Source organism: Nyctibius grandis, chromosome 2, assembly GCF_013368605.1.
Source record: "Nyctibius grandis isolate bNycGra1 chromosome 2, bNycGra1.pri, whole genome shotgun sequence".
NCBI classification, from domain to species: domain Eukaryota; kingdom Metazoa; phylum Chordata; class Aves; order Nyctibiiformes; family Nyctibiidae; genus Nyctibius; species Nyctibius grandis.
Genome location: NC_090659.1, coordinates 97903007 through 97923068, shown reverse-complemented (window position 1 = coordinate 97923068; position 20062 = coordinate 97903007). Strand labels below are relative to the sequence as shown.

Below are 20062 nucleotides of genomic sequence, written 5' to 3'. Positions count from 1 at the left end.
GCTGTAAGATCAAACCTGTTCAGGACAGATGCTTACTAGTAGGGCAGCAAGAGTGAACAGTTAGAAGAAAAATGTGATTTAACTATTTCAGAAGCAAAAACATAACATGCAAAACTACCCTAACATTTTTTTTTAATTTTAGAGCAACTCCATTTTATTGAAAATAACTTTATTCTGAGCTCTTTGAATGCCACAATTTACAAGGCTGCTTACACCATCAGATAGGTGAGGAAAACATATTAAAATCTAACAGAAATAATTGCTCCCCGCTGTTCATTGATAATTCCCTGAGGTGCCTGTAAATATATCCCTTGAAAGGTGAGTAAAGCAGATGGTGTTTTTCTTTTCTGTTCAGGAACATCGCTGTATTAGTTTCTCCATGTTAACTTCAGCTGCATTTTTATTCCCCATTTCAAAAATTTGAAGTCAAAGGCAGGGCAATCTTAATCTTTTCTCCTTGGGGCTATACTGGAGCATGTAGATAACTCATGTCCCATAGTGCTATAAAACACAGAGAAGAAAATACATGAGGGCTCTAGGACAAAGCAGTTTACAAGCTGGAAGTTCACTGGTGCTGAACAGCCTGGCACAGCCATGTGTCATAGAGCAGTACCACAAAGAAAACCAGTTTGAGTCCAAAGCCACTTTAGCAGGACTTACTGACCAAGAAGCAACATGAGATGAATGTGGTCCGGGTCAGTGGCAGTTCAGCTATTTTCTGCAGCGTGCTGATGTACCTAAAGCCTTCAACTTCTATTCCGAAGGCAGCACAAAGGCTCAGGTCAGGCATGATTAGGTGCTTACCTGTAAGTAGGCTGTTCTCCAACAGTTCTCTGCACCAGCTGCTACATCTGCAAATGGCACCAGTCCTTTACAATTTCCCTAAAGCGTCCAGTTGTTCCCACTTATCTCGTCATCCAGTTGCAGAGACTTAATCCTACAGACCAAGCACCCACCTCAAACGGTCAGTGCTTACTGACTTGGAACTGCTTTACATTCACATCTATGGGACAAAAGCCAATTTGCTCTTGAGAAGATACCTGTATTTTTATTCTCTCCTTCTCCAATTGATCTACAAATCTACAAAGGACAAGTCATGAAAAAGAATGAGAAGGAAAGTATAATGGAAGATTATGGTAGAGATTTTTCCCACAGATTTCATGAGTTGAGATACAAGGCACTGATTTTAAAAGCAGTTCAGAGTGGAGAATCATTAGAATTCAAGAGGTTTCACAAAATAAAAAAATGCAATAGAGCAGTATGTTTTTATCTTTAGATTTAAAGTAATATGTAAATTTGATTATTAAAATGCAAGACTACCCAACTGCTGACAAAGTATTGAGGACACTATATAAATCTTTTATCTAAACACTTCATAGGACATTTCTATTGGCACTATTTAGGAAACGAGTTTCATAATTCAGTATATAATTTTGCATCATAACGAAACAGCATAAGCAAGATCAAACATTAGGAAGTGTCTCAGTAAAAACAAGTTTATTCATCTGTATTTTAGGCAAATATGTAAATGATCAGCAAAGCCTTTTTGCCATGAGTGTAAATTTTTTATTTAAAAAAATTGTGTTAAAAACCAATACAGGAATTTCAGTTAATGTTCTAAAAAAGTCTGTTCACATCTTGAAAGAAAATACATTAGCAACATCTCCCAGCAGAATTCATCTTTAAAAAAGTAAAACTCTAGGTGCAGAGCTTTTCTACAGTGTAGTATCCTCTACGTTTTAATTTAATCACAGGATTGAATATCATTCTTCTCTATTGTCTCTAGAACATGATCAAGAGTTTATCTCAAAGAGATGACATTCAATGATGTGTTACACATTGCCACAGGTACTAACATTATTAGAAGAGTGCACAACTGAATTTCGCTAACAAAGCAAGACCTTTCTATATGCTGCGTCATAACCCTTCCTAACCAATACAGTTAATTTAGCTATATGCCTTTAAAATCATGTACGTTTTCCAAGGAAAAATACTAAAAAATCCATGGTCCAAATTCTGCTCCCACTTATATTCACAGATAACATAAGCACCATCAAGTTGTGGTTTATAGCCAAAAAGCATATAGAGAACCAGTGAGTTTGTGAGTATAAGGGAGAGAAGAACTTGACCCATGTCTGTAAACATTCACAAAAGTCTGCAGTCATAAGTGCCGGATAGGCAGCCTATCCGCAGTACGATTATTTCATTCACAGAGAGGTGTGGGGGCAGGGAGAACGTTATAGAACATTATTTTAGAGGCAAATTAAAATGCTTTTATGTACTTTGGAAAGACATATTCTCAGCTAGCTAAACCATACTCCAGTAAAACATAATCCATTTTTACCCAAATACAGTACAGCATCATTTCCTAGCTCTCCTGTTCAGATTCAGACAAAGGAGTACTCAATTCAGCAGCAAGCCCATGACAATATTTCAAAGCTTAAGAAAACCCCCACTCCCCTCTGATCTAGCCTCCCCTTGACATACTGCTGATGCTAACAGGATCCTCACACATACAAAGAAAAGATCCGAAGAACCATAAACTGACCTTGATCTATGCACGCACAAGAAGTGTGCATCTAGACGAAATATCGTCTACAGCTTTAAGTATCTCGTGTCAGTCTAGATCTCATTCTATATTAACCACATATACCATACAAAACATAACAGAAGGATAGGTGCTTATACACACACTATTAAGTATACTTGTTCTCCCCATTCAGTTTGACAGCCAATTGCTCTATTTACATAAACGTCTGTTTGAATGTTCCTGATCCTGTAAGACACCAAACATTTGACTCATAAGCTAAAAGGAGAGTCAAGAATGTTCAGCAGTTCACAGGATCAGACCCTGAATCAGTTAAACGCGATCACAAATCAGGTTTGACATCTGACACAGCCTCCTGGAATCATTTTACCCTCACTTTTTCCCCCTCTTTCCCCAATTCAGACCATTCTCCCACTAACACGGAGACAGCCTTCAGAATGAATAGGATCAGGCTCTGTCAAGCAAACACTGCAGTCTTTAAAAATGTCTGGTATTTATTGCCATCCACTCTGGGGCAGACTTGTCTGCAATGAAAATGGTGTTCCTGGTGTTGAGGGATAGTTTGCAAAACCTTCAGGCTGAGCTGTATAGTTCTCCAGAGCAGAAGCAGTATGTGCCTTCAAGGAAGAGAAGAAGTTAGGAAACAGCACTGGTAAAAATAAAGCAACAAACAAAAATCTAATCAAGCAAAATTTCAGGCACAATACCAGTCCTACTCAAGCCAAAACAAACAAAGTATAATCTGAAGTATGCAAAAAACAGAGATGAGCAATGCACCTATATGGAGATGTTAAACTTTAGCGTAACTATTGCTCTGAAATACCAGGGAATGAGGAAAGCAGTTGGATTAAGAGGAAAAACAAAGAAGAGTTAATGGCATTTACTTTCCAGTGGAGTAAGCCACAGCTGATTTGGAAGGCATAGTTTAATCAGGAGCCGTAGTATTTCACTGACTTTGAACTTTCTTTATCTTCATTGCTCGAGTGGCCAGTTGTTAATTTTAGTAATTGGAACTTGTAAACAAGAAAACTGATGTTTCCTCAATGCAATCTGCGTACGTAGATTTCCACAGAATAAATAAATTCCTCAGCTGCAAAAGCAGCATGGCCTAGATTAAGTAATTTGCTTCTTCCAATCCATCTCCCTTGATATTCAAAAGATACCTGACAATATTCTGCATATTGAACAGTACTTAGACACATGCTCCATTTCAAAAAATGATGTGTCACAGAAAACATTAATCCAAGACACTCAACCACCACTTTTAGTATTTTGTAGAGAAGGACAAATTTCCTACCAGAATCCTTGATCTGTACAGAGGCCGTTTTTAACAAAAGGCAAACTAAACTTCTAAATACAAACTCTGATGATCATTTCAGTTAACTTATGTAGGTTTATGACTGAAACAAGTTGTTTCATGGACAAGAGAGATGATGAAACTACACATTACCTAAAGCCAGCTCAAGCTTGTATTACAATTGTATTTGTGGGAACTATCAAGAGAAAGGCACAACCACGGCAGACAAATTCAAGACAATCTGATTGCGTGTGTAGAGAGGGACATATCTCACAACAGCGTGGTTTTCCACAGAAATCTTTTAAGTATTACAATGTCAGACTGGAACTGAGCACAGATTTTGCAACTACATGGTCAGCTCATTAGATTTAACACAAACCTAGCAAAAATTTCACTTGTTTGTCTTTTCTTTTTTCTTTCACTCCTCCCCATTTTACAAAGAGTTTTCAGAAAGGGTTTAATCACACTCATAACATCCAGAAGCACTCTACGCTGGCGTTGAGTAAGAAGTTAATATCAGTTGTTCTTTATCATCATCCTTGCAATCAGTTCTCAAACAGGTTAGGGGTTTTCAGCATTACTGATTTAAACTAATCCCAAGAAGTTAATATGCAAGTACATACTCAAATGATTACTGGAAGCAAAACAGTATTAACAAATAGGCACGTTACCTGTAGTAGTGCTGACTGTGCAGCCGCACTATGCTGCTGCAATTCCTGCAGGGAGGATTGTGCGGCACTTTGGGGAAAGCCAGGGATACCAGGGAGAGATAAAAGACCAGGAAAAACTGCATTTCCCGGTGTCTGTAGTCCAGAAGTCAAGCTGAAAGAATGTCAAGATGCGGCTATTATTAGGAACATCTGTATCATGTTTTATCTATGTTTCTCTCTCTATAAGCTTATGTCTATATAAATTAGAAAAGCACCTCTTTTTCTAAACCTCATAAAGGCCAGAATTTCCAAACAGAAGCCCAGTCTCTACCCACCTACAAATCACACACAAACCAAGACTGTTTGGAGCACACCTAAGAAGGGAACTCAGAAATTTTTGTAGCTCGGCTATGCTTACAATTTGCACACAAAAAAACTTTACAGACAAAAGTTAATGCTGAGTTACTTCCTTAAAACATAGGAACATCTAAGATATTGTCTGCTATTACCATGATGTGTCAATGGATGCCCACGTGGAATCCATTCTTGTAAAAGCCCAGGAGGTGCCAAGTATCCTCATCTGGGAAATAAGATCACTCAGCACCTCACTGGATTAGACTGTCATAACAGGGACTACTGAGGATAACCTATTTAATAATTACTCTAGCAGCTTCTAAAGACAGGTGGAAATCTACTGGTGAACTAACTTTGCAAATTAACTGTAATAACAAACTATGAGTGAAAATAATGTCTTATGTCTAAAGTAAAATCAGTGTTTTGCTCAAGAGAAAAAGAAATGGTTCTGACCTCCTTCAGAAACAGAAACATACCCAGCCTGTGCAACAAGTGCAGAGTTGAAGTTTGAGCTAAAGGCCGAGGCAAACCCTGGCAGGACCGGAGCCGGAGATGGGGCTGTGGCAGCTGCCGGCAACGGTGCAACTGCTGCTACTGCAGAAGATGCCTGGAGGCCAGGGAAAGAAGGGAGAGCAGGAGTGACAGAGGGTGTGTTAGAGACAGGAAAACCAGGGAAGGATGGGTTTGATGATCCCAGAGGTCCCTGGGCAACAGAAAAAAGGGAAGGGACGGCACTGGACAAGTTAAGCGAGAAGGGTGGAGCAGAGACTGTTGCTGAGGCGGCGAGTCCTGACAGTACGGCGGCAGTGGAACTCACATGAGGGGCAGACACGGCTGAAGTGGTTGTAGACGGAGTAGCTAACAAAGACCCTGGGAGAGTGACGGGTGGCGTAAGTGCTGGATTACCAGTAAAAGCAAAGTTACTGGTTAGAGACGTAAAAGGAGGAAGTCCATTGAACACAGGGGCAATGGGAGCAGAGGAGCCATGTGGGGCAAGGGAAATGGAAGCCAGAGAACTGGAATTGTTCAGAGGAGCACTCAACGAGGAGAGACCTGATAGGGCTGGATTCAGGGAACTGGGTAAACTGACTGGCACTGAAGCTGCTGAGGTGTACGCACGCCCGAGCGCTGACAGTCCTAAAGTGCCATGAGAAGGGCCAGCTGAATGAGAAGGACCTTTGAAGGCCGACAGGGTAGGACTCATGGGTTCTGTTTTGACTAGAACTGGGATACTCGTAGCAGCTGGGACTGATGAGAGCTGCTGATCAGGATTAGTAGGGCTTGAGCCATGCAAGAGGGAGGCTGATGAGCCACAGTTGACTGGCATAATTGATGGAGAAGTGGTTAAAGGTGACTGTGCAGGCAATGTTGGAGAAGTGGAACTGGAGTTGGCCACAGATGGGGATGGAAGACCTGGAAAAATGGCCAGCCCGGGTGTGGAGGAATGCTGTGGGGTGGGTGTGGCTGATGGAGTATAACATTTGTTGACAGAGGAAGTGGGAGGGTCAGAGCTTTGATTAGCAAGAGCAGATAAAGAAGCAAGCTCACTTGTCATAGCAGAAGGTAAAGCAGATGAATTGATTAATGAAGTGTCATTTGATGACAGAAATCCCTTTAAGACAGACAAAATGGGGTTAGGCAAGCTAAGCGAACCAGGAATGGTAGTGGCAGGAGAATTAGCAATTGTAGATGGAACAGGACTAGAAATCCCTTGGGTGCTGGGAGGCAAGGACAAAGGGAGGCCAGCAAAAACTGATGACAATGGAGTGGTATTATTAGCAGAAGCAATTGAAGAGGTTGCAGAGAACGGAAGGCCAGCAAATGGTGCAGTAGCAGATGCAAAAGCTTCACTAGGCACAGGTGTGGCACACGGTGTAGAAGAACCTTGCAGAGCTGGCGTAGCAGTGGGTATAGAAGCCAGCCCAGAAAAAACTGCAGGTATAGGGGTAGAGGTTGCACTGTGAACAGATGTGACAGGAACACCAGGCAATGAAAGGGATTTGATGACAGTAGGGGTTGGGGTGGATGGCTGAGGTGTATGGATGGAAGAGGAGACCTGTCCTGGGAAAACAGGAAGGACAGGGGTAGACATGTTCATCCCAGAGATGAGTGGAGTTGCAGGTGCTAATGGATGGCTTATTGCCTTGACAGGTGATGGGGTAGGGACTGGAGTAGCAGCAGGTGTTGAAGGATTAGAACCATGAGGAGTAAAGAGCTGATTCGCTTGTGCAGAAAAAGCTGCAAAGAAACAAAACTGGTAAGAATACTTGAAACTGTCAGAAATGTTTGAAATCAACACAAACACATTTTATACAGCATTTCAAAATACCATACGCAGGCAAGAGCTAACATACAATGTCTGTATATAAACAATGAACACTGGAGCCTACGAAAACAAAACAAAACAAAAAAGTACATAAAAACACATCACACAAGCTGTACATCATGGAGGCTAGCACTCCTCTTTAAAACACTTTGTGACGTCTGCTACTGCTTCATGATTTCATGCAAGACAGTCAGATACTCAAACATACTCCATAAGAATGTCTAAGTGATACAGGTAAACACCCTCCCTCTGGTTGCTAACATCTGGCAGTACCCAAACCAGATCTAATATTCCATGGGCATCATATCACCTGGGCTCCTCTGCATCCACTCTCACTGAAGGTCAGAATATCCTTCAGAACCAGTTAATTCAATGTATCATGATTTCAGAGAAGTTTAGTTAACAACTGAAGAAAGCTGATTTCTGGTGCTGGTATTTTTCTTTCCTTCAAAATCAGGTCACTCTCTTCACTGTGTTTCCTTCAGATTTTGATTCTAAGTAGGTACACTTTTAAAATCATGTATCACACTACAGTATTAAACTAACATTGGCACTTGAATTTATCAAGAAATATTTCTATAAGTCTGAAGTCAGGTGTCTATAATCGAGGCAAGCACCTGCCACTAGGAATATCAGCTTATATCAACCCTACAAAGTAAGTCAAAGAGACATCAGTCAAGCTGGAGGAAAACAGGCAGGCACTCTGCAAATGGGGATGTAGAGGTTAACAGAAAGAAGCTGCATTTATGAACACTGGCATGTCAAGAGCTTTGATATGCTTCTATCTGGTTTCCTGCGGAATATGAATGTGTTAACCATTCCTCTCAAACAACCCTCGTGCTTCATTTTACTTTTAAAATTATCTGTTCAACTGTAAACAAATCACTGATCCAACCAGTCAAACTCATCACCCTTTAACTCTGTAACAGCTTAGAATGCTCTCTTGCCCAAATTCTACATATACACACACAAACCCAAAACCAGAATCTTTAAAATCTTGGACCTAAGTTGACATGACAAACTCCCATTTTATGTATCTTGAAACTCTAAAACTAGCAAGTTTGCAAGCAAACTATTTCCTTTTACATATTCTTTTCTAAAAACCTAGACCCAGATTGCTCGGCTCTGGATTCTGCCCTTTCCTCATCTTGTTTCCAAGCTGAAGACTCTCCTAAAGATCACAGTTGTTAATCCTGACAGCCAAGATAATCACCAGAGAAATACAGCGGCAACAGAACTCCAAGCTGTTACTGAATTTCTCCTCCTAAAAGAAGATTTTATTCCTTACACTGTACTCATTTAGCTGTATAAACTACCTTGGTACTTTTTTCCTAGAAGTATTTACAGGAGCTAAACTTATCATGGTCATTTTATCTATTTTGGGTATTTGTTAATATGTCTGACTCAACAGTCAGTAGACTCTCAGTTTCTATTTGTCAAACCTAACAAAGTATTATCAAACCCCTTGTATAAGTAGTTCATAATGGGATTTATTATTATGATTTGTACTAAGTGTACAAAGAGTACAAAGCACCATACAAATAGAGACAAAAAAAAATAATGCACAAGTCTTCTGCAAAAAGAATTGGATTTCAAAGGGTAAGACAGAAGTGCAGATAGACATAGTAGGATGTAACAGTCTGGGGTAAGACATTCGACACATGGATTTCAACAAACTATAAATAATCTGTCTCTCTTGTATTCCTAGCTTCCCATTGCAACTAATATCTGAAATTAAAATGTGAATGAGTTTTCAAATAGATGTCCAGAGTTTTAACAACTGCAAAGATACTATTGAAGTGTTTCAGTGCCCTACATTGCAAAGCAGATTTTGATTTAGTTTTTTACATGATTTCTCACATACTTTTATGCTGAAGAATATAAAACTTCAATGAGCTAACAAGAAAGGCTGAATTTTAATGTTTCAATGCTTCTAAGTGCCAAATGCCTGAGATGATTTTTTTCTCAACTCTCAAGGAACCCTATTCTAACAGTGGTTAAATACTTAGAGGGTTATGAAAATCCCGCTAAACAAATACGTTGTTTACATTTTCTGAACAAATAATAAAGACACAATCAACACAAAAATCCCCCTGTGGATGTGCAATTTACCTTGATTTTGGGAAGGTTTTGCCTGGCTGGAAAGTTCCTCATTTTCTAAACAGAGAACAACAGCTTGTTATTTAAAAGCAAATGAAACTCCAGCAGTGAATGATCCATTCACAACAATGAATTAGAAAAAATACCATCAACATTTTTAAAGGTATGCATGCTTTACCTGACACCACTTGATTAGCAGTGTATGGCTGAGGAGCTGGTAAGCCTGGAGCTATGACGTTAGCCATTGCAACTAAGCCAGCGTTGTTGTAAGCACCTAAAAGAACAAATGTAATACACATCTCAGTGGTCAGAAGAACCCATATGTAAGTGTCTTTTCCTTTAAAAGAACATTTTCAAGATTGTAAGGCATTCCTTCACTAAAAAGCCAGACTAGTTAATTATCCAGGCTGGATGCTGGCTTTTGCCAATGTCTGCCTGAACGATACACATTGTGATCCACATTTTAGTCAGGGCAGTTCTCTTGAAAGAGCCTGAAAAAGTCAGGTTTCAATTGCTTTCAGTTCCATTTTGTCTGAAAAACTCAAAGGGGAGGAGTGATTCAGAGCACCTGCAGCATCATTTGTTCTTTTCCTAGTCCTAACTTAAAGGCTGTTGCAACTCTTCCTTTAACGTTAAAGCCTTGACAAACAAAAGAGCCAAACATACACCAGTGACCATGACCAGCCCTCCAACACTAGTCAGAAAACTCAAGAGAAAAATGTCCCATCTCAAACCCTTAGTCTATCATTCTTCACTATTTTTTTAAATGTTAAGAAATTCGAGTGGGTTAGCATATTATTTTAATATAAAATACTTATTGTACTTGACACATAAAAAATACCTTTTTTCCTCCCTTATTCTTTGGAGCAACTCAAACTGTTGTATTGCTGTGGTATACAGTTCTGATGAAGAACATGAGAATTTAAATCACAGGAACATAAATGCACTTCACAGTGGTCCTGAATGAATACTTTAAGAGCAGAAGAACTTATGCTTCATGGGAAAAGGCAGCACTTGAACAATACTCAAAGTTCAGTAATTTGTCATACACAACTCTTTTCTGATTTCACACTTTCATACCTAACGTTAAGATTTCTTGCATGACAACTCTTGGCTGAAAATCAGAAAAGTAACTAACAATCATTACATCACCCAGGAAGGAAATGTTAAACCAATACATATAAGAGGCAGAAAACAAAACATCATTCTGACCATTGCTTGAAGACAATCACATTCAATAGTTTCAGGTCAGCATCTGCAATCTCATTAAATACATTTTTATATATGTAAATATATCATCAGTTATGAGTTCCGTTGTCACAAGAGTTTTTTTAAAAACCATGCTGCAGCCTAATAAGGCCCTGAAACCTCAAAAGCTGCTTCATATCCCAAAATGTACAAATACTTACATCCAGTCACAGGCTGAATTTTGTGCCCTAACTTACTTTGGATAGTATTTATTTCATATAAATTCGAGCTAGTCTGGAAGTTTCCTGTACACTTTCTGGGGAGCAAGTCATTTCTAGGGCACAAAACCATTACACTTACTTCAGCCACTAGTAGTGCCCATTTTTCCAAACTGACTACAAAGAGACTTGCAGACATCAATTTGGTTAGATGACTCACCCTTCAACATGCATGCTAAGAGTTCTACCACACTTTCTTATCAAATACCTTAAAAACTCCCTGAAATCTCTAACATCAGTGAAAAGCAAGCTTCCTAACCAGAGCACTCTTTGTTTGCAGTACAGAATTGCAAGATTAGGAAAAGCTTTCAGATGCTGCTCAAAAAGACCAGAGTGTGACTCCATAAGTACTTCAACCTCTTCTTTCAAAGAAATGGCAATTGCCTTGCTCCTTTTAAAAATGTCTGGAATCAAACAACTGATGCAGCAGAGCAAAGAAAGAGGAGTTTATGAAGAAAGACTCAATCTTACCTAAGGCAAAAGGCTAGGAACAGTCAGACCGAACACAGGAAACAGCAAACACTATGACCCTTCTGAGACTGAAATCTACATGCCTAAACTTTTGTTTCCGGAAACTGTTTTCCATTGTGATGGAGAGAAAGTAAAGTTGAAGGCAACTGAGAAACAGATTACCCCTTCAACTGAGAAACAGATTACTGTCCTTCAGCAAGTTCCCACATACTTCCACTCAGTTCAGGGCTGTGCCTGACCATATCTTAAGTTTGGTACAACAGCAACAAGTCAACAGACTTGTCAAGCCAAAGCCCAAACCTTGGTCAGACATTACAACAAAGACACAGCCCTAGTCTAGTCTAACATGCACAATGCCTCCCATAAATTAAGTATTTTTTCACCAGAACAGGATTGTGAACTTTCCTTATGATGTGAATGTTGGAAAAAGAAGTCAATATATTCCTCTTTTTATCAATTCTGCAGTCATGACAGGAAGAGGTAGAAACCAGTACTCAGCAAGCTTTGGGAGCGCAAGCCAATTTCAGACATGATCATGGTCAGAGAAACTGACACTTGACACTTATTACTTAAAAGGCAAATGGATGAAACAATAGCATCAAGCTAAAACACATAGAAGCCTTACTTGGTGCAATAGTTGCATGTGGCCGACATGGTGGGATGGGGTATGGAACTGGTTTGTGTGGATTGTAGGTTGATGGAGCCTACATAAACAAAAAAACAAACGGAAGAAGCAATAGTGAAAGCATTACCTAATGTTTCTCAGACAAAAACTAATGTTCAGATACTACTACAGACAGCTGTTCTTCAATGGAAAAAATATTTGATATCAAATTTCTTCATAATATCGAGTGACTGCAAATATTTCACTCTTTCTGAAAAGAATGAAACAAACATCACTAGTATATCTTTAGATTTTAATATAATACTGAACACAGGTGGGAAAGGGAACTCCTTCCTCCCATGTAGTCTTCACACTGCAGTCTTGGACTGACTTCTCATTTTAAAGATTTAGCACATTTAAAACTAACAAATACTTATTAAGTTACTTGTCCCTTCAAAATAATACAGCTTAGTGGGAAACATCTCATAATAAAAGTGAAAATAAAACATTTGGACAATACTTCAAAGTAGTATCAGGTTCATTGAAAGTTTGTCCCACATGCTTAAAAATTTTGAAATACAGATCAGCTGTGTAGTTAAGAAACAAGAACCTTCTTCTAATGTACTGCTGTAATTCAAATTTCCAAGATGCAGGCATTTTTTATGTTCATGAGCGAAAACCCTCAGAGAACATAATAAAAAATTGCATGTATTTGTATCTAAAACTTCCACTAGTTTATAATGAACTACTAAAAAACCTTTTAGTTTTGTCTTCTGCTGCTGTAATTTAAATTCTGCCTTCAAATGCACACACACTGTATCCACTAGAGAATCTTATCCCCCACAGGTATAAACCAGAGCTTCTTTTCAAGTTAAATAAAAAAAAATACCAGGTCATATTATCTTTATTATAGAAGTTTAGCTTTGTTTAAATTGCTGCTCTACAGTCTTGCAATATAACAGCATTTTATATAAAAGCCTCATTGAATTGGCTGGTAGTTGGGATTTTTTTTTTCTGAAAGTTTCATTTATTTATTCATTTATTAGACATACTGGTTTGGATGGTCCAAGTATACGGGCTGCTATTCCCTTTCCTTCATTAGTACATTCTTCTGTGTCCTTTTTGATAGGGGTTCCCTGAAACAAAAGAAAATTAAACTATTAAGTATCAATTTAAATAAATCTTACTATAGAGTTTCTGCCATATTTGTTTTTTTTTTCTAAACTACATTTGACTTTTTGAATATTCTGAAAGTGATACTCGATTCTGTGATTCTGTAACCATGTTTGTTAGGAAAAAGAAACTGTGTTCTAGGCTTGTAAAATGATAAGTAAGAGCACTCCAATAGCTTGGTTTATAACACAGCTTTTGTAAAGAGATGCATATTAAACAGCCCATGTTTCTGACATAATTAGAATTCTGCATTTTGATTTGTGGACATGGTAACCTACATGTTGCAGTCCCTTAAGTGTTCACAGGAAATACTTAACATGGTTGTTCAGGAACTACACTAAGATTAGCAGTAGTACTGTAGTGACCATCTAAGGTCATCTTACCAACCTACCAGTAAGGTTCTTCACACCTCTCTCAATTCTGCCAAATATTGCTGGAGTTTCCAATGTTTTCCTTTTATGAACAACGTCTTATTTATGCAGCAATCTTTACTTGAAGCAGCATAGAAAGAAGAGGCAAATAAAAATAATGCAAGTTCCCTATAAATGTGTAATGGAGTAACAAAAAAAAAGATCATTGCTTTTGATTCCACTCTTCCTTCCGTGTATATAAATACTGGTTTTGGTTATACTATAATGAATCCTAAATCAACGACACTACGAAAAGCAAAAGCATAGGATCATGCTTACTGGGAAAATTCCATTTATGCGGCTTGGTTTGCCCTTGGGATAAGGGTTGCCAGGAATCATGCCACAGGATGATATCATAGCATGAGGAGCCTTACAACCCGTTTTTGAAGCCTGCAAAATAATCAAGAAAGGACATGATTTGATATCAAATTCAATGCTTTAAAGAAATGAATTACTATTTCATGACATTTAGACTGCATAAATCAACCTACATGGAACAATTCAAAGCTTTGTCTCAAATCTTCTTCCCAAATAGTCCAAACAGTGTGAAGTTCTGCCAAAGTCCCCTTTGTTTTGAATAACTCTGCTCAGACCACCTCTGCTTCTACTGAACTTGGAGTTAAACACTTGGTGTTCTCTAAAACAAACACAGACTGTTTCCTTCCGTACTGGTTACAATTCTGTGCCCCTTTTTTCATATGATCCTAATGCCTCACAGAAACTTCCCCTTTTTTTGCACATGTATTACATAGCTCTTATCTTTTTACAGCTGCTTCTTTCAGCTTGTCTTCCATTAGTAGTTCCCAGCAGCCCTCACGGTACGTCCTGATCCCACAATGACCATAAGGATGGAGACAATACTGTATTTGACAGAATGAAGGATCCTAGAGTATCTTGACTACCTGTTCAAGAATTCTCCTACATCTTTTCTTCTCTGACATATTAATTCTGAACAGATCTTCAATAAGGCGGTAATTCTGAGCATCCACAATGTTGCTATAAATAAAAGACATTGACAGACGATTACTGTCATGCCATATGCTTATCAGAAATAATGCACTACTGAAAAGTGATCAACACTTATTCAGCCAGTGCCCAACAGTACATTAAAAAAACATAATTAGTTCAGATCATAATATTACTATTATTATTAAAAACACCAAGCTTAAATATGAACTTCATACCAGTAAGTGAAACATTGTATTAGAATTAAATATCAATACAAAACAATGGACAACGATGGCTAAACTTTATGCAAGGCAGACACTTAATGTAAAAAGAACCCCAACCCAAAACAGAACACTTCATATAATAAATCCCCTAAACCAGGCAAAGGAGTTCCAATACAAACATATGTAAAAGGTAGATCCTTTGAAGCAGCTGTGTTCAGTAAAAAACCCAACTTTCTGTGTAAACATACATTTAGAATACCTATACATCTTTTATAGACATTAGATCTGTAAATCAAACGTGTCAATTTAAGAGATGTATTTACTTAACTCATTTTTACATATGTAATACTTAGAGAGCCTTTAAATGCAAAAGAGTCAATGCCCAGAATACTCTGGTCTCAAGCCTTTTACATTGCAGTGAGCAGAAATAAGCTTAAGGCCCTCTTCATTCTCTACAAGATTTGAAGACCACTGTAAAAATACTGGCAAAGTGGCAGTTTTCCAGCAGGCAGAAGCCCACACAGAAGCATGCTCAAGACTGAGATGAACTATTGAATTTTGCACAATGGCTACTTCCAATTCTTCTTTTTACAGCCCCATCAATAATGGATTTGTGCTTTACCTTAACGGGCCACAGTGCTATCTTAAGTTTTATACACTCAAACATTAGTAAAAACAATACAACTTAAGGAAATATAACATGAGAGATACTTACGAAGCTAAGATTTCAAGGGCAATAAGTTTATCTTTACTGAATGTGAAGCAGTTGAGAATATTAACCATTTTTGATGCCGGAACTGCCACTATTTTCTGACAAGTAAGCAAGAAAGAAAAAAGTGTATATAAAATAAGACAGTAGAATTATTTTAAATCCAGAATGCTACTCAATAACAGCTTCATATTATGTATTTCAGTAAACGTTTAATATTCTCTCCCTCCCACTGGGAAGGAGATTCTATGTGCTAAATGCTGAACAAGCAACTGCAAAAAGCACTTGCCAAAAGCAGAGAAATTAGGAAAGTTAATAATAGTTACATAGCTACATCTATTCTTGTGATACACAGGAAAGTAAAAGATACTTTAGTCAGAAAAGATACCTGGGTTAAAAGTATGACATTTCATATTTTGATACCATTGAAAAACAAAGAGATTAAGAGGAAATTTTGAAGATTAAATGGTAGACTACTGATCAGTTGCAAAAGTAGATACCACAAAACTGAACTAAGATTAAGAGGGCAAACTTACTCCACAATATTATGCCACAAGAACTTACATGTTGTAAAGCCTTTATTGCCTTGAGCTGTGGTTCAGCCCAGGAAAAGTATCTCAGTAACTCAACAACCTGCAACAGAAAGGCCTTCAATTGATCTTTTATATAATTATGCTAACAGCATCAATATGATCTTTCCATTTTTGGAGTACAGTGGTATACTGCTAAAAAACGTGTCTGTCTGTGATGTCTGATTACATCAGTGCCTGTCAGTATCTAATGTTCTTATTATTTCTAAGTAGGCACCTACACGCCAGTTAGGAAAATACATGCAAAATAATCCCAAATTCCATGATCATCAATTTATCCAATTTTCCCACATAACAAGAACGAAAGTGTAATGATTGTGACAACAAAATAACTTGGAACTCTTTTTAACAGATTAATGCTGATATAATAATGAGGAATTAAATCTCCTCAGTTAATAAATAAAAAAGCTAATATGATCAGTCTCAGTATGACTGGAGACTCCGTCTTTCTGTATTACTGAATATACAAAACCAATAGCTCCCATTAAACCCATGACAGCGTTGACTTTTACCTGTTCACTAGAAAAGTATCCATGAACATATTCAATAGCTTTTAATTTGTACTCAGTCAATACAGCCTAGAAGATAGAGGAAAAAAAAGACGCATAATTAGTCTTTCAAAAATTATAATTATAGCACAACCATCTGCTAGACTAATCTATTAATCTAAAAAAATGTGACCTTACAAAGTGACATTTGCATCAATTACACTGCAACATTTCTCAGTAACAGTATACTCCTTGGAAAATTGAGAGAACAATGAAAAGCAGAGAAATGTAATTTAATTCTTCATTAAAAAAAAACTTGTTTTTTGATTTATTTAATTTTGCTTTTTTTTTTGTTGTTTAAAACTGTACTGAGAGAACATCATCATCACTCTTCCTTTTGCCTTGAAGGTTTACATCAACTTTAGGTTAGACAAGATAATACAGTTGATTATTCATACAGTCTCTTTGTATGTTCCCTCTAAAATGATTAGCAAAGCATCTTACTTCAGTGAATTTATGAAGAGACTGGATAACAAGTCTGTCCAGACAGAATTAAGCATATAAGAAAGCTTGCTCCAGAGGATGATGTTGTCTTAGCATTACCTTCCCATAGGTCAAACGTTAATATGCCACCATACAACACAAAGGAAGCAGAGCAGTTTCATGCAGTACTGGCCACCACTTTTGCCTTAGTGGCAAGACAGTTTTGTTGATAACCACATGGGCTATCTAATAGCTAGGGCTTCCTCCCTCTCCTGATATCCAGCTCACTGATACAGGTACAAGTTGTAAAGAAGACAGGTAACAGCTGAATTCCTGCCCCAAACTGGTGCACACACTTTTCTTCCCCAGTTTCCAAGGCCCCCATCTATTATTCTCAGATCACCTCTAGCTTCACCCATACCCCCATTTCTATCTTCTTCCCAGTAGCCCTAAAACCTACCCCTATTCCTTCTTTTTTTGTCCTTCTCCCTCCACACAGACAGATGTAAAGTTCTCCACCACTGAAACCCAACTGTGAGTAGTACAGGTGCGCAGAAACCCACTCACACACTGTTCGAGGCAAACCCCTTCCTTTCCGAACCTCATTAAGAGACCAACACTACCAGACACACTGAAGTCACAGGGGAGAAAGAACTTCTCTCTTCACGTTCATTTTTTCTTCTCTCCCTTCCTTCTTTTCACATATTTTGGAAAAAAGCCTGTTATGTCATATAGCAACTTCTTTACCAAAACAAATGTCATTCTTCCTCCTTAAATCTGAATGACTTTATAATAAGAACACAAACAGAAAGCACTGCTAGGTATATTTATGGAAAAAAAAAAGCCAAAACTTTATTTTGTTAATAATCATAAATACAGATGGGGAAAGATGGAACTAAGTTACAAATTAAGATATTTAAATAACTGTTCCCACTAATTGTAGGACAGAGTAGGACAGAAAACGGAACACACCAACACAACTGACTTGTGAATCACATAATAAAGAAGGTTCTACCACAGAGCTAGAAATGATGTTTAAACAAAGACCTAGCAACAAAGATACAAAATAACCATTTGGAAAATGAACGTAACACTGCAACAGCACAGCTATTATTAACACAGCACAGCACTGATCCGTAGATCAACAGTAAGTCAGTTTTACAGGAATACAGGCAGAGAGCATACAGGAAACATAATTGCCTAAAATCACATGTCAAAAAACCTTTTGTTTGAAGTCTTTAGTAATCACAGAGTGCATTCTGAAGGGCCGCACTGCAGTAGTAATATTTGAAACATTACTCCCTCCCACCATCAATTCTCAGAGAAAGTATTCATGTGCAAGTTGTTCCTTGATTTTTTTTTCCCCCAGATTTTCTATAAGAATTCTTAGGTTGGGAGGGAAGTCCACACCCTGAAATATCTTAGGCTGCCATGTTTTCAGCTAGTTACACAGCATGGAACAAACCTGTTTTATAAAGGAGAATTAATCGCCACGACCTTATGCAAAAATGCTAGTAAGTGCAGTTGTGATAACAAAGACCTATGACTGGGGCTTTTGCACACAGTGGTTTTATACCTCAGTATGTTCCAAAAGAACACTACTACTACTGCAGCCATCACTGCACCTCACATTGAAGAGAAGCTGAACTGAAACTAACTGGGTAGCACTAAAGTCCAAATAAAGGAAATTACCTCTCCTAGACAACCCATCATAACAAAGAACACCTATTACAAAAATGCTAAGGATTCCTTTTCTGCCATAAGACAATCTTACCCGAAACAAGCCCTTCATTTTCACACCAAGACAGCTATAGCAGGATACATAACTGTTGTACTGTGACACTGAAATCACCTCTGCTTAACTACAGCAAAATATGTCATCCCAGGTTTGTACTTCCCACGCAAGACAGAACCATACTTCTATTAATCTGAGAGGTTCTGAAGGATCCAGACACTTTTTCTATCTATCTCCTTTTCCACTTCCAGCATTTGAGGAACTCTCCTAACCACTAACCTCTAGCTTTCCTGTTCAAAGCAGGCCTCTGTGCACAAAGAAATGAAAGCACCTGTCAGACATCGGGAAGCCTAGGTTTCTGTCTCTGCTTCCCACAGCTAGCAGGTATTTTGCTCAGTGAGTTTTTAACAGGAGGTGCACACACACAGTTCAGAGCACACATCACACCCCAGGATTTCACATCCTGGAGGAAGGCGTGCACACGCTCCTGAGCTGTAGATGTGGCTTTGAACAAGGACAGCAGAGTGCAGCTTCAGAATCAGCCACTCTCATATCATATTTGTGTGCTGTAGCTCCTAAACCATCATACAAAAGGTGGATGCCTCACACTGTCTCCGGTCAAGCCAAGCCAACGCAGCCCCTCCCCCGCAAATACATGATACTTCGCTATTTTGGCTTTTCTTCCTCATCTTCCTTGACAGTGAAAATGCTGTGATAAACTTAATCAAATGCTTATTTCACATGAGCACTCTTCAAGCACGCATTGTTAGCTCGGTGGTAGCAGTCTGGACATTCAATGTCAGTTTTCTGAGAAAATAAAAATATCTCAAAGAGAGCATGTCACAGCAGCTTTACACCATTGTATCTGACATACAAAAGCTAGGATCCACCAGCAATGCAGGACTACAGTTCTCCCCACTGAGGGGAAATTCAGTCTTTATTGAATCCTGAAGTGATTATTAAAGAACACAAACAGCTAACCTGGTGCATTCATCAAGAAGAATATTCCATCATCAAATGGTTAAACTAACATGCAAAACGAGAAGTTACCTTTCTAATTTCATCCAGCACGGTTTCAAATGATTTCTTATCCATCTTTATTAATTCATTCAATGCAGATACTTAAACATGTAGGAAAAAAAAAATAATATCCAGGCCAAAGACTTTAGAGTCTTTAAGCTTATAGAAAAAAAAAATTTTAAAAAAAAAAAAAAGCAGCGGGTAAGAAAGGCAGCCTGGGATCTTCTCAGCCCCCGGGAACTGAGCGCTGACGCCTTTGCAACGCCGGACACAGCGCAGGAGACAAAGGCAGGCCGGCGGGAGCTGCTCGCCGCCTCGGAGGAGACCCCGCCCGCTCCCTGCACGCTCCGAGGCTGTTCTCCCGGCGCAGGAAGAGGAAGGGCGCGGGGCAGAGGCCGAGGCGGCGGCGACAGCAGGGAGGGGGCGGCAGCCGCGGCCCCTCGGGGCGGCCGCGCAACGACCCCGC

The 20062-nt window shown here is 38.7% G+C and overlaps 1 protein-coding gene across 3 annotated transcripts; it reads right to left on the bottom strand.

The window, feature by feature from the left end:
* Window positions 1-1543: 1543 nt before the first annotated feature.
* PROSER1 (proline and serine rich 1) lies at window positions 1544-20052 on the bottom strand. 3 transcript variants are annotated; one of them, XM_068423099.1, is made up of 13 exons: window positions 19627-20052; window positions 16383-16448; window positions 15845-15913; window positions 15287-15381; window positions 14302-14395; window positions 13679-13789; window positions 12869-12952; window positions 11838-11916; window positions 9454-9549; window positions 9288-9332; window positions 5326-7087; window positions 4517-4667; window positions 1544-3165 (listed from the first exon to the last, which is right to left on the bottom strand). In XM_068423099.1, the coding sequence occupies exons 1-13, from the start codon at window positions 19669-19671 to the stop codon at window positions 3043-3045; spliced, it is 2820 nt and encodes a 939-aa protein (XP_068279200.1). In that variant the 5' UTR covers window positions 19672-20052; the 3' UTR covers window positions 1544-3042. The 3 variants fall into 3 exon arrangements, with proteins under 3 accessions (XP_068279200.1, XP_068279210.1, XP_068279220.1); XM_068423109.1 differs by lacking the exon at window positions 15845-15913; XM_068423119.1 differs by lacking the exons at window positions 14302-14395; window positions 15845-15913; window positions 16383-16448; window positions 19627-20052 and having other exon boundaries at window positions 15287-15367.
* Window positions 20053-20062: the final 10 nt, after the last annotated feature.